This window comes from Colobus angolensis, unplaced genomic scaffold (genome assembly GCF_000951035.1).
Source record: "Colobus angolensis palliatus isolate OR3802 unplaced genomic scaffold, Cang.pa_1.0 Scaffold149, whole genome shotgun sequence".
In the NCBI taxonomy this organism is placed as follows: domain Eukaryota; kingdom Metazoa; phylum Chordata; class Mammalia; order Primates; family Cercopithecidae; genus Colobus; species Colobus angolensis.
Window position 1 is genome coordinate 2,844,825 of NW_012114588.1, and position 14,214 is coordinate 2,859,038.

Below are 14,214 nucleotides of genomic sequence, written 5' to 3' on the forward strand. Positions count from 1 at the left end.
ATCCCTCCCACCCCATCCCAGTGCCCACCACCTCCCCCACTATTATTGTCATGGGCCTGGTCCAGTAGAGAGGGGCGCAGCTAGCATTTTGAGATGAGCCCAAGGCCAGGACTGAGCTCGTTAGTCGACAGAGCTGAGGGTGGGCTGCTCCAGGGTCAGGAGAAGCCAGTCAAGGTCAAGTTCACCTCTCTTTCATCCCTTATTTGTCCATAGATTTCCTGGGCACCGTGTACATCTCTAAAGTGAAGAGTCAAGGCCACCCCGCTGTCTACAGGCTCTCCCTCAATGCCAGCCTGCCCGCTCCTTGGCAGGCTGTGTCGCCTGGGGATGGAGAGGTGCCCTCCTTCCAGGTGAGCCTGGGCTATCGTGAAGCGAGCCGCCACCACTGGGGGCGGGGGGGCCCTCAGGGCCACACTGGTGGGCACTGGCCACATAGGGAGAAGCAGCTTTGAGGATGAAGACCCCCCAGCCCCAAACCAGCCTTGTCTGTGACAGGGACCTGCCAAGTGGTGGCAACATGGGCTTCTGAGTCAGCCAGGCCTGGATTCAAATCCTGGCTCTGCCATTTATTAACTGTGTGTCTTTGGGCAGATGACTTACTCTCTGAGCCTCAGTTTCTTCATCCGTGACATGGGGATGTGACAAGCACCAGCCAGCATTGTTGGAGGTGTGTGAGGTGAGGCCTGTGCAGTGCAGAATGCCTGGGTACAGTCCCTCCTCGGGCAGTGGCGGCCAGGAATCTTGCTGTCCTTGGTAGCTGCTCCAGCACCGCAGAAAGGAGTCCCCAGGCCCAGGCTTGAGTTTTCCCCTTCGTGGGGGTCATTTGTGTTTCCTTTTCTTTTTTGGGGGGTTGGGGGGAGGACAGGGGCTCGCTCTGTCACCTAGGCTGGAGCACAGTAGCATGATCGTAGCTCACTGCAGCCTCGACCTCCTGGGCTCAAGCGAGCCTCTCTCGTCAGCCTCCTGAGTAGCTGCAACCACAGGCACACACCACCACACCAGCTAGTTTTGTCTTTTATTTTTTGTAGATACGGGGTCTCTCTGTGTTGCCCAGGCTCATTCGTGTTTCTTTAACATGGTACACCCTCCATGGTGACAGGGACACATGCCAATTTGTTTGTTCAGGATTTATATTTCCATTTGGAAGATGAGGTCTCTGAGGCTTTTCCTGCCTCTAAGCCTCTGCGTGTGCCGTTCCCACGGCCTGAAAAGCTTTTCCTTCGGCTTCATTTGTGGCTGACTCCTTGGTGCTCATTCAGGCCTCGGCACCCCTGTTGAGGCCCCCAGAGCCCTGCCCCGGCGCCTTTCTCACCTTGTGCTCCTCTCCCTGCCATTTATCCTGTCTTATCTTCCTTATTCTTGGAAGCCCTCATCATTGCCAGCTCCACAAGGGTAGGGACCATGCCCCTCAGTGCCTGACACAGTGCCTGGCATGGGACAGACACTCAGTGAACGATTGTTGAGGGAAGAAACGAGGCTCAGAGAGGGAGGAAAGGATTTGCCGAAGCGCTGAACTCAAACCCAGGCCTCCCAAGCCTCTGCCCAGGGCTCTGTCCCCGGCCCCGAGGACTGGGACGGGGTGAACTATGCCGAGGAGGGAGGGGACGGAGCCTGAGGCCGGCCCAGGCTGAGGCAGCCCCCCCGAGTCACATGTCTTGTCTCTGTCAACCCACTGCTTAGGTGTATAGAGCGCCTTTTGGTAACTTCACCAAGAAGCTGACCGCTTGTATGTCTACAGTAGGGCTGCTCCAGGCGGCGAGCCCCTCCCGCAAGTGGATGCTGACGACCTTGGCCTGTGATGCCAAGCGGGGCTGGAAGTTTGACTTCAGCTTCTACGTGGCCACCAAGGAGCAGCAGCACACCCGGTAACAAAGCCTGGCAGACAAGCCGGTGCCCATCAGCCCGGCTGCTGCTTTGCCCTTTTCTCTCTTTTCTCTCTTTTCACATGGGGGATGCCAGCAGGCCCTCTCTTTTTCTTTTTTTTTTTTTTTTTTTTTTAGATGGAGTCTTACTGTGTTGCCCAGGCTGGAGTGCAGTGACACAGTCTTGGCTCACTGTAACCTCTGCCTCCCAGGTTCAAGCAATTCTGCTGCCTCAACCTCCTGAGTAGCTGGGACTACACGCGTGCACCACCACACCTGCTTAATTTTTGTATTTTTAGTCAAGACAGGGTTTTGCCATGTTGGCCAGGCTGGTCTCAAACTCCTGAGCTCAGGTGATTCACATGCCTTGGCCTCTCAAAGTGCTGGGATTACAGGCATGAGCCACCGCACCTGGCCCTGAGGGATGCCAATAGACCCCTTTAAGAAACCTCTGGCCAGGCGCGGTGGCTCATGCCTGTAATCCCAGCACTTTGGGAGGCCGAGGTGGGCGGATCACAAGGTCAACAGATCGAGACCATCCTGGCTAACACGGCGAAACCCCGTCTCTACTAAAAGTACAAAAAATTAGCTGGGCATGGTGACGGGTGCCTGTAGTCCCAGCTACTCAGGAGGCTGAGGCAGGAGAATCGCTTGAACCCAGAGGCAGAGGTTGCAGTGAGTTGAGATTGCGCCTCTGCACTTCAGCCTAGGCGACAGAGTGAGACTCTGTCTCAAAAAAAAAAGGAAAAAAAAGAAAAAAACTGCTGTCTGTTTTCACCCACCTGCTCAGATGGGTCTCTGCCCAGGGCTGGGGAGTGCAGAACATTGGCAAAGATGACGGGCCCAGGAGCTGCTCCCCGCCTTGATAGCTCCTCAGGGGTTGCAGTGGTCACCTGGCTGTCCCTCTAGCATACCAGGCCCCTTTCCCTCCCAGGTCCTTTGCATTTGCTGTTCCCTCTGCCTAGAATGCTTTCCCCAGCTCCTCACATGCGAGACAACTTCTCAAGATTCAAGTCCCTGTCCAAAAGTCATCTCGCGGGAGAGGCTGTCCCTTCCCAAGTACCACATCCAGCCTGTCTCCATACATCACCCACTGCTCTCCTGGTCCCATTGCCACCTGCCACCATGCTGACCTGCAGTGTTACCTGTCCTCCCATGGGAGCACACAGGCATCCTGTGGTAGGACCTTGGCCATCTCATTTGGTGCCGCCTCCCCAGCACCTGTCACGGTGTCTGGCATAGTAAGTGCAAATAAGTGCTTGCTGAATGAATGAATGAGTACACGCCACACTTCCTTGACAAGGCACTCACCCACACTCTAAATACATCATTAATTCAGAAAATGTTTATTTAATGCCCCTGCCCCTTGCGCTGGAAGGAGAGCGAGGGGAGGGCCTCTGTTGTATTCACTTGCCACAGGGCCAGTCCCTGCTAGCGCCCGGTGTGAAGTCGGGCCCCCACTACATGCCAAGTCAGAAGCCGCATTCTGTGCTCTCGGGGTCTCCATGCCATCCAGGGCCACCTTTTCTGGGGTTTCCTTCCCCGTGTTGTAAACACAGCCCCACATCCATTTATCCGTGGAGGCCATTTTAGCTGAAGGTCTCCTCCCTCCGCCGTTCACTGATGTAACAAACTGTGGACTCCAACTGTGCTGGCACTGTGCTAGGGATATGGTAGTGACAAAGACAGATGTGACTCCTGCCCTCGGGCCGTCTAGCAGGAGACAGACAGCTAACAAGTAAACAGCAATGTCATTACAAACCATGATACGTGCTCTGAAAGAAATAGTCCCACTGTCATTGTGGTGGAGAACAGTGGTGCAAGGCCATGCTCGGTGACACACGGGGACTGTGGTCTCTGACGGGGCTTGGTGACATGGGGACTGTGGTCTCTGACAACTCAGTGACACGGGGACTGTGGTCTCTGACAGGGCTTGGTGACATGGGGACTGTGGTCTCTGACAACTCAGTGACACGGGGACTGTGGTCTCTGACAGGGCTCAGTGACACACGGGGACTGTGGTCTCTGACAGGGCTCGGTGACACACGGGGACTGTGGTCTCTGACGGGGTTCGGTGACATACAGGGACTGTGGTCTCTGACAGAACTCAGTGACACACAGGGACTGTGGTCTCTGATGGGGCTCAGTGACACATGGGGACTGTGGTCTCTGAAAACTCAGTGACACGGGGACTGTGGTCTCTGACAGGGCTCGGTGACACATGGGGACTGGTCTCTGATGGGGCTAGCTTTGGAATGTCAAACACCTATAGGAGTCTGAACTCTGCATGGGGCTGAGGGGTGCAGCTTGGAGGCCGGGGAATGGCAGGACAGCACTGGCTGGGTCCTTTCCAGCCTGGGACCCTGACTTGGGGGTGAGGGCGCCTCTGCCTGTCCTCCCCTGAGCCTCAGGCTGGGCTCACTCTGCACAGACACATCAGTGACCAGGGGTTGGGCAGCCTGCCTGGATGAGCTGGAAACATTCTGGAAAGAACTTTGAGCCGCACTGGGTCTAGTGGTTAGCCAGCTGTTGACCCTAGAGCCCTTCCTTCCTATAGAATGTAGAGACTCCCTAACTGTTGGGGTAGAGGCAAGGCTGGGGACCCCTGAGCGGGGACCGCTAGGGTTGTCCCTGGGGCCCCTCCTGAACCTTTGTGCCCCCGGGGGACAGTTTGAAAGCTGCTGGTCTTCTCCACCCTTCATGACTCCTATGGGGAGACAGAGGGGAGAGGGGCAGGGCCTTGACTAGGTTCCCATAGTCAGCCTTGTCAGGGGCGGGGCTAGAACAGGCTCCAGAACCCCAGCCTAGGGCAATTCTCTCAGCCTTCAACCTGAGAACAAATCCCCATGTGGGAGCAGAGCCCAAGTCCAGACCCCACGACACCCCACCCCCACCCCCAGCCCACTGGCCTCACCTCCCCTGACTCCTCCTGGCCTTTCCGGCCTCAGCCCAGCCTCCATTGCCTCCACAGGAAGCTGTACTTCGCCCAGTCCCACAAGCCCCCCTTCCACGGGCGCGTGTGCATGGCACCCCCTGGCTGCCTGCTCAGCTCCAGCCCCGATGGGCCTACCAAAGGCTTCTTCTTCGTGCCTAGTGAGAAAGGTACGGCAGGGGCACACAGGTGGGGACCTCAGGAGCTGGGCCCCGCCTTCCCTTACAGCCCTGACTCCCTGTTCGCAGTGCCCAAGGCCCGTCTCTCGGCCACCTTCGGCTTCAACCCCTGCGTGAACACAGGCTGCGGGAAGCCAGCGGTGCGGCCACTGGTGGATACTGGGGCCATGGTCTTCGTGGTCTTTGGCATTATTGGCGTCAACCGCACTCGGCAGGTGGACAACCACGTCATTGGAGACCCGGTACGGGCACGCGTGGGGCAGATGCCGAGGGCCCCAGCTGCAACAGTCTTGCAAATAAGCACCTGTCCAGGGAACCACATCCAGCTCCTCACACCCCCTCTTGGCTCCTCAATGGCTCCTCTAGCCCAGACAGATCCCCCATGGGCTTCTAGGGGTCCTGTTTTTCTTGAGGACTCGGCGGCATTGACCTCTTAGACTCACCCAGGAATCTGGGTTTAGGGTCCAAGCTGGATGCCTGTGAGGGACTTGAATGGAGAGAGGGCAGTCCAGGTGGACACCTCCTTGCCCTCCCCCTCGCTCTGAGCTGGGCTGTGGCTTTCTCCTCTCTGAGGCTTCCCTCCCTCACATGCACTCCTGTCCAGTGTGGGGCTCTTCAGTGTTTGAAGAACACTGAACAGCTGGGACTGTTCGGCACGTAGTGGGTGCTAAGGATTACTGGGAGGAAGGATGGGCGGGTGTCCCTTGCCTTTATTAGTCACAGCCCAGCAGGGTACACGGGAATGGCAGCCATGGAGTAAGTCGGGAGCAAGGTGGAGTCGGAGGAGATCTGTGTATTCAGTCCACACTGGGCATCTGCAGGCGCTGGGAGCAGGGGCTGGGGGACCAGGCAGGTCCTGCAGGACAGTGAGGATGTGGCTGTCTGGGAGGGTGGGGAGAAAAGCAAGAAGTTCAGGTGAGAAGGCAGTGGGGGAAGGGGAGGAGGTGAGGCGGAGGGGCCTATGTGGGGTGGGCAGTGATGGGAGCAGAAGATGCTGGCGGGGGCAGGACAGAGGGTTAGGGTGGGGCAGTGAGTGAGCAGTTGGAGGCTGGCAATGTGAGGGTGACGGGTAGCAGGGAGCTGCTGGAGGTTCTTCCCTGGGGTTGGGGGTGAGCACCCAGGACTGAGACCCTGTCTCACTGAGCGGCCTGGGCCGACTTATGTCTCCTTGGGAAAGGGCAGCGTTGTCTACGACAGCAGCTTTGACCTCTTCAAAGAAATTGGACACCTGTGTCGCCTCTGCAAGGCCATCGCAGCCAACTCCGAGCTGGTGAAGCCAGGCGGGGCCCAGTGCCTGCCTTCAGGTGCGTGGGGTGTGGGGAGCTGTTCCTCTGAGGGAGAATGGACTGACTGGGGAGGCACAGAGGCCGTGGTCCAAGGTAGACAGCCGAAGGACACAGTGTCTGGCATGCGGGGGTGTTTTGCAGATGTGTGTCTGTGCTGAGTGCGTCCACACCAGGGTGGGGTGTGTGCCGGCCGTCGAGGGTTTTTGGATGTGAGCAGGCTTGTGTGTGAACAGGACTGGTGCAGAGGTGTGCATGTGTGGGATGTGGGGCACGTCTGCAGGAGTAGCCTTTCCAAAATCAGGGGGTAGGGCCAGGGACTGGCCCACAGCCAATGTGGATGAGGTCACCTCAGGGGCGTCCCTGGGAGGGGCCCACACGTCGTGTTCTACCCCGATGGCAAATGCATGCTGTAGGTTTCCCAACGCCGTTGCCAATGGTTACAAACACTCTAAGCCTCAGAGGTAGGTGAGTGCGTGGGCACAGGTGTGATGCAGGGGGACAGGCTCTTCCAGGGCCACCACCCACTCCCTTTCTTGCCTCTCCCCACAGGCTACAGCATCTCCTCCTTCCTGCAGATGTTGCACCCTGAGTGCGAGGAGCTGCCGGAGCCCAACCTGCTCCCGGGGCAGCTGTCCCACGGGGCAGTGGGCGTCAGGGAGGGCCGCGTGCAGTGGATCTCCATGGCTTTCGAGTCGGTGAGCAAAGGCAGCCTCGCTGGGCGCCGTGCTGCGTACCTGCCCTGGGTGTGCCACCTCTGATCCCAGCCCTCTTCCCAGATCGGGGGGAGATGCTGAGGCCCAGAGAGGTGGAGTGACTTGCCTGAGGTCACACAGTTAGTGGGTGTCAGTGTCAAGTGCTAAACCAGGCCCCCTGACTGCAGAGCGCTGCCCTTTCTTCCCATGGGTGGCCTACCAGTTCCCTTCCACCTACCCTTTCCCTTCCCTCCTCCACCAACCCGGAATCCATGGTATTTTTTAGTCTCTGGTCTGTAGGGGCTGGTGGAAGTCCAGAATGCCCCCCTCTGCCACTGTGGGAGGCCAGGTTGGGGCCCCAGACCCTGGCAGCCTCCCTCAGGGTGGCCAGGGCACCGGCCATCCCCCATACCTCCCTGCTGCCTCTGTCACCCCTGGACGCTTGCTGAGGTCTGCCCGAGGAGGCATAGGCACACGTGTGCACGTAGACACACATGCACACACTCCTGACCTGAGCCCTGTGGGGACTCTCGGCCCTGGCACGTGGCTTTCCCCAGCTTGGCAAGCCCGTCCCTGCTGCCTTCGTGCAGAGACCTGGGCTCAGTCCTTGCTGGGATCCTGGTGTGCTCTGTGTCCCTGAGCAAGTTACTCGTCCCTTCTGGCCTTATCTGTAGAAGAGGGTTCAAGATCCCTGTGCCCTTCTGGCAGGTGTGGAGATAAGAACACATGGGAAAGGCTGGGGACTAAGAATCAATGTGACAGCTTAAGCGGGGGGGTGACTCTCCCCTGGCCCCCCACCCTGACTTCCTTCCCGCTATTTATTTGTGTTACTTATTGCACAAGCAACGAAACCAGCCAACAGCCAGGAGGGCCTCAGAGCCCTCAGCAAGCCCCCAATCAAATGCAGATACCAGTTCAAAGACCCAGATGGGTCTTTTTTAAGTTGCATTTTTTTTACTGTGGTGAAATATACATAAGGTAAAATTAACCATCTTAACAGGTTTTTGTTTGTTTGTTTGTTTTGAGTCAGGGTCTCACTCTGTTACCCAGGCTGGAGTGCAATGGCACGATCTTGGCTCACTGCAACGTCCACCTCCCAGGTTCAAGCAATTCTCCTACCTCAGCCTCCCCAGTAGCTGGGACTACAGGCACCCACCATCACACCTAGCTAAATTTTGTTTTTGTTGTTTTTGTTTTTGTTTTTGGTAGAGAGGGGGTTTCACCATATTGGCCAGGCGGGTCTCGAACTCCTGACCTCAGGTGATCCACCCACCTCGGCCTCCCAAAGTGCTGGCATTACAAGGCATGAGCCACCGCGACTGGCCTGAATGATTTTTAAGCATACAACCCTGTGGCATTAAGTATGTTCACACTGTTATGCAACCATTACCACCATATACTTCCCGAACTTTTTTCATCTTTCCAAACTGAAGCTCTATCCCTAGTAAACACTTAACTCCCCCTCACCCCTTCCCACAGTCACTGGCACCCACCATTCAACTTTCTCAATGAATTTAGCAACTCTGGGGGCCTCATGTGAATGGAATCATATGGTGTTTGTCCTTTGGTGACTGGTTCATTTTTTTTTTTTTTTTGAAATGGAGCTTCGCTCTGTCACCCAGGCTGGAGTGCAGTAGAGCCATCCCGGCCCACTGCAACCTCTGCCTCCTGGGTTCAACCAATACTCCTGCCTTAGCCTCCCAAATAGCTGGGATTACGGGCATGTGGCACCACACCCGGCTAATTTTTTGTATTTTTAGTAGAGAGGGGTTTCTCCGTGTTGGCCAGGCTGGTCTTGAACTCCTGACCTCAGGTGATCTGCCCACCTCAGCCTCCCAAAGTGTGGGGATTACAAGCGTGAGCCACCGCGCCCAGCCAGTGACTGGTTCATTTTACTCAGTGCGAGGTTCACCATGTTGCAGCATGTGTCAGAACTCACCTCCTTCTGCAGGCTGAAGCCCCCGGCAGTTCCAGGGAGGAGAGAAGTCCCCACTCAGGCTCACCACGCGGCAGGGCGCCCACTTCCAAGCTGACCCCACCAGCACTCAGACACGCGTGCACATGCACACACACGCAGGCCTCCTGGGAACTGGCTTGTACTCAGCAAGAGCAGAATTGATGTGCAGATACCTTAAGAACCTTTTAGAGCAGGGCGAGTGCCAGTTTCTCTCATTCATCATCCATGAGCACCCCTCGGGACTGGGCACTGTGGGCCAGCCAGGCTGCTTCTGCCCTTGCAATTCACAGTCCCACCTGCCAGGGCCAGGCAGGTTGCCAGGCAGTGACAAAGCAGGGGAAGCACTGAGGGTTTGGAGACCCCAAAGGAGGCCCACCTTGGGGCATCAAGGAAGGCTTCCTGGAGGAGACAGAACCCCAGAAAGTCCTGAAGGATGAGCAGGAACTGGCTGAGCAGGCAGAGGGAACAGCACGCGCTCTGCGTGGACACAAGAGCGTGGGGGACCCTGGGAGCTGAAGGGGGTTCTGGTGGACTGTGGTTGCGTGTGGACCGGTGCTGCTGTCACAATCACATAATACCTCCAGAAGCTGTGGGGACTCATTTTGGATTGAATCGGTCATACCCTCCCCGACAGACGCAACACTCCATTGGTGGCCACAGAACAGACCAGCCATGCCTGGGAAGGGCGGGTGGACCACAGCCCCTGCCTGTCTCACTGGTTCACGTCTCTCCCCACAGACCACGTACAAGGGCAAATCCTCCTTCCAGACCTACTCAGACTACCTGCGCTGGGAGAGCTTCCTCCAGCAGCAGCTGCAGGCCTTCCCCGAGGGCTCAGCCCTGCGCCGGGGCTTCCAGACCTGCGAGCACTGGAAGCAGATCTTCATGGAAATCGTAGGCAAGCGGCAGCCTCGCCCCTCCACCCTGGGTGGGCAGGAGGCAGAGGGACCTGGGAGGGGAGGGCATAGAGCGGCCTGTCTGAGCCACACTCTGTCGTGGCCAAGAGCCCTGGGGAAACCGGGTGCCTCAGTGGCCAGGACACTGATCAGAGGCTGGAGTTTGGGTCCCCTCCTTTGGGGGCATCTGGTTACATTCTCCAATCTGGACTTTGGCCACCTAAAAAGTAACAGTCATGATCATGATGGCAGCTGCCAGTTACCAGCCTCTCCTAGGTGCCTAGGCTCTGGGCTGAGGGCCTGACCTGTGTTCTCTTCAACTCCAAACAAGGCAGGTGCGGTAAGGTCCTGTTATGACTGCATTTTACAGACAGGGAATTGGAGTCTCGGAGAGGTCAAGGGCTCACCCCAGCAGCACAGCTTGCTGTGAGCGCCCACAGAGCAGTGCACTGAGGCCCTGTCCTCCCTTGCAGGGGTGCAGAGCGCCCTGTGCGGCCTGGTGCTATCCCTGCTCATCTGCGTGGCCGCGGTGGCCGTGTTCACCACCCACATCCTGCTCCTGCTGCCCGTGCTCCTCAGCATCTTGGGTACGTGGGTGAGGGGCTGACAGGCATCCGGCCGGTAGGGATGGGAGCAGGCAGAGTCTCCCTCGTTGGCCTCCAGGTAGCAAGTGTCTCTGAAGCCTTCACTGTCACATCTCCTCGGTGGAGGCTTCCCCCACCCCCACCCCAGGTCACAAGACCTTCTGCCAGGTGCCATCTGGGACAGTGGCTCATAGGACTGTCTCTCCCGCGTCTGTGCTCCCGAGCAGAGCCAGGGTACCCAGGTGGTAGCCCTCAGCTCAGTGATGTGCTGCTGCACCTGTCCCCTCCCTCGGGGGTCCCCTCAGTGTGCCTTGTCTCTCCTGTCACCTGAGGGTGGGGGCTAGACTCCAGACCTCCCTGTTCCCCTAAGGCCTCCAGGGCGGGAGGTCTGAGCTGCCTCCCCTGCTGTCCCCTTGCAGGCATCGTATGCCTGGTGGTGACCATCATGTACTGGAGTGGCTGGGAGATGGGCGCCGTGGAAGCCATCTCCCTGTCCATCCTCGTTGGCTCCTCCGTGGACTACTGCGTCCACCTGGTGGAGGGCTACCTGCTGGCTGGAGAGAACCTGCCCCCCCACCAGGCCGAGGTGAGCACCCTGCCCACCTTACCCACCTCCCACCACGTCGGGTCTTCTCCCACCTGGGTGCAGCTTAGGGACCCTCAAGGGCAGCTGGACATCCCAGCACCGGGCCCCCCCTGCAGGCTGTGTTCTAGAAACTAAGGTTTCCCAAAGCTGATCCCCAAGCCCCAGGGACTCAAGTTCTAAGGTCCACACCCCCCAGCCTCAGTCTCCCCAAGCGAGCAATGAGAGGGTTGGACCAGACGCAGGATCCCAAGGGGGCCCTCCTGCTTCATGTTGCCCCAAGCTATGGCTCATTCTTCTTCCAGCCATGACCCAGAGGCCACAAGTCTGCTCCAGCCCCCGGTGGCTTGGTGAGAACATGTTCACATACTCAGTGCCAAAACCAGCTCTGGGCCTAGTAACGGTTTTTGCTTTAGTTTGGAATTGGCGTTGGTGTAAAAACATTCACAAATATGTAAAAATCAAATCAGTTACACATTCAACTGCCTGTGGTCAAAGGAACAAAATGAGTTCCCAGCAGGGCTCCCATTTATGAGGACCCCCTGTGCAGACCCTCACATCCTATTGTTATTGACATAGCAACACCCACCGGTGCCTACCCTTCCAACCCTGTGAGGCTGCTTGCAGCTCTCATCCCAGTAACAGAGCAGGAACCTGGCCTGGGGCGGGGGTGCGCGATTCCCCAGGTGCTGGCCAGAGGGGTCCTGCGGGCGGGTGGCCTGGGCTCCCAGCTCTCCTCTCGCCCCCAGGACGCCCGAACGCAGCGCCAGTGGCGTACACTGGAGGCCGTGCGGCACGTGGGCGTGGCCATCGTCTCCAGTGCCCTCACCACGGTCATCGCCACAGTGCCCCTCTTCTTCTGCATCATCGCCCCATTTGCCAAGTTCGGCAAGATCGTGGCGCTCAACACGGGCGTGTCCATCCTCTACACACTGACCGTCAGCACCGCCCTGCTGGGCATCATGGCGCCCGGCTCCTTCACCCGGACCCGGACTTCCTTCCTCAAGGCCCTGGGGGCCGTGCTGCTGGCGGGGGCCCTGGGGCTGGGTGCCTGCCTTGTGCTCCTGCGGAGCGGCTATAAGATTCCCCTGCCTGCAGGGGCCTCGCTATAGCCCAGGCCAGGCTCTGGACAATTGCACCTTTGGTCCCGTGGGTGGGGGACAGGAACTGCTTCCCAGCTCGGCTCCAGCTAGCAGTGTCCCCAGGCCTGGGCCCAGGGCACCCTACGGGCCAGCGTGGAGGCTGACACCCACACAAATGATGTGGACCGCGCTGCCTTTGAGGAGCTGGGAGTTGGAGACGGCCGCCACCCCATAGGCCGTCTGCTGGCAGCCACACTCGGCTTTTTGCCCGGTGGCAGAAGAGACCAGCCCTCCTCCCATGCCCGGTCACCATGGGGGTCAGGTTATTTTTGTAGGGAGTCTCCCTCTCACACTGCCTCAGTGCTCACCACCTTCCAGTGTGGATGTTACAGGGTGACCCCCATTCTACCGATGTGAGAACTGATGCGCCAGGACACAGTGGCTGCCCTGCCGCTGGATCAGTAGCAGAACCAGAGCTGCCTCCGAGCTCCATGCTGCTCTCGGGGATGACGCAGGAAGAGCACAGTGGATCCAGGGTGGGGGCCTCACACCCCTACACCCCTCCCCCCCGCAACCCTCCCCTTCAGCCTTACGGCAGCCTGTGCCAAATGGCCCTGTGGCCCTCCCTGGGCCTTTTGGTCCTGGCCAGAGAAGACAGAGGGACCCGGCTTGGGCTTCTGCATGTCCTACCCCCGACCCCAGCCTCAAGGGGCCCCTCGAAGGCCCTCTCTGGTGGCTGTGGGGCTCAGCACAGCTTTCCTCATGGATCTAAGCCCCCGTCTTTCCCACCTGACTCTGAGTGGATGTTTTGGGGGGTCGCCCCTGTGGGGAGGAGCTGCCGTGCCTGCCACCTTGCTCATGGCAGAAGGTTCCTATTAAAGTGACATAGGATTGCAGACCACCACTGTTAACACGAGCATTTTAAGCACTGCTGTCTCCACCATATTTCTAAAGTTGAAGCAACCTTGCACCCTGCCCAGCCTGAACCTGGCACAAAGGCTGGGGCTGGCGCCAGAGGGAAAGGTGGGTGGGCTGAGGGTGCCTGACTATCCTGGAACAGATCACAGGGTGCTCTGGGGGAGGTGAGGTTCAAGAGATGCTTCTTTCTTTAAGGGGTCCAACTGGCTCCGCAGAGCAGGCGTCTTGAGGATGCCTTTGGTGTGCCGAGTATTGTGCTGGTCACTGAGCTCTTTCCCTGGAGACTGACGTTGCCACTGGGCTTTATGAGTGTGGACTCAGACTGGGCTGGAATGAATCCCTGAGGGTGGGAAAGACATCAAAGGGGGTTTCCAGGCTGGCCCTCCTGGCCTTCTGTAAATATTAACTGGGGGCCTGGGGATGCAAGATAGACAGACGTACACCATTGTGTACTCCACTTAGCAAGTGTTTGTTGAGGGACTGTCAGACCTTGGCCCACAATGCATAGTGAAGAAAGACATCAGACAAGCAATGAGTGAGCCTAGCGGGCGGCACTGACTGCCAGAGGCTCTCCTCAGGGTTTGTGTCCATGTCCAGGGCTGCCATGAAAAAGCTCCACGCACTGTGTGACTTCCACAACAGAAGTTTGTTCTCACAGTTCTGGAGGCTGGATGTCCAAAAGCAAAGTGTTGGCAGTGTCGGTTCCTCCTGCAGGCTTTCAGGGAGAGTCTGTCTCCTGCTCTTCTGGCTTCTGCTGGTTGGTAGCAAACTAGCCCTCCTGTTCCTTGTCTCCAAGAGGTGTCACTCCAGCCTCTGCCTCTGCCCTCACGTGACTTTCTTAGTGTGTTTCTCTGTTTACGTCACCTTCTTTCTAAGAGGAGCACCAAGCATACCCCCCCTCTTAATGACTTCATCTTAACTTGATCATCTGCAAAGAGCCTATTTCCAAATCTCACATTCACAGGTACCGGGAGTTAGGACTTCAACATCTTTCCAGGGACACAGCAGGGTTCCCATGTGTGAGCTCACTTGTTAACCATAAGGAGTAGGTGCTGTCACACCCATTTTGCACACGGGGCAGCCAAGGATCTGTGATTGACTTGCCTGGATCATGCAGCTACTGAATGGTGGAGCCAGGCGCCGAGCCCCACCAGCCTGTCCCCAGGGTGTTCAACCAGAAGAACCAACCCTTCAACCAGATTCACAGCCTCTCAATACAGTCTAACAAAGACTGATGGTGGTT

General features: G+C 57.9%; 1 protein-coding gene across 1 annotated transcript in view; it reads left to right on the plus strand.

The window, feature by feature from the left end:
- Positions 1 to 12,981, plus strand: part of PTCHD2 (patched domain containing 2) — a 59,652-nt gene extending 46,671 nt beyond the window's left edge. Inside the window, exons 12-21 of the mRNA XM_011935812.1 lie at positions 214 to 350; positions 1,681 to 1,865; positions 4,834 to 4,964; positions 5,043 to 5,215; positions 6,151 to 6,277; positions 6,809 to 6,954; positions 9,647 to 9,806; positions 10,278 to 10,391; positions 10,808 to 10,974; positions 11,721 to 12,981. Coding sequence (XP_011791202.1) covers positions 214 to 350; positions 1,681 to 1,865; positions 4,834 to 4,964; positions 5,043 to 5,215; positions 6,151 to 6,277; positions 6,809 to 6,954; positions 9,647 to 9,806; positions 10,278 to 10,391; positions 10,808 to 10,974; positions 11,721 to 12,083 — 1,703 coding nt within the window. The 3' untranslated portion in view covers positions 12,084 to 12,981. The remainder of the gene's footprint in view (positions 1 to 213; positions 351 to 1,680; positions 1,866 to 4,833; positions 4,965 to 5,042; positions 5,216 to 6,150; positions 6,278 to 6,808; positions 6,955 to 9,646; positions 9,807 to 10,277; positions 10,392 to 10,807; positions 10,975 to 11,720) is intronic.
- Positions 12,982 to 14,214: the final 1,233 nt, after the last annotated feature.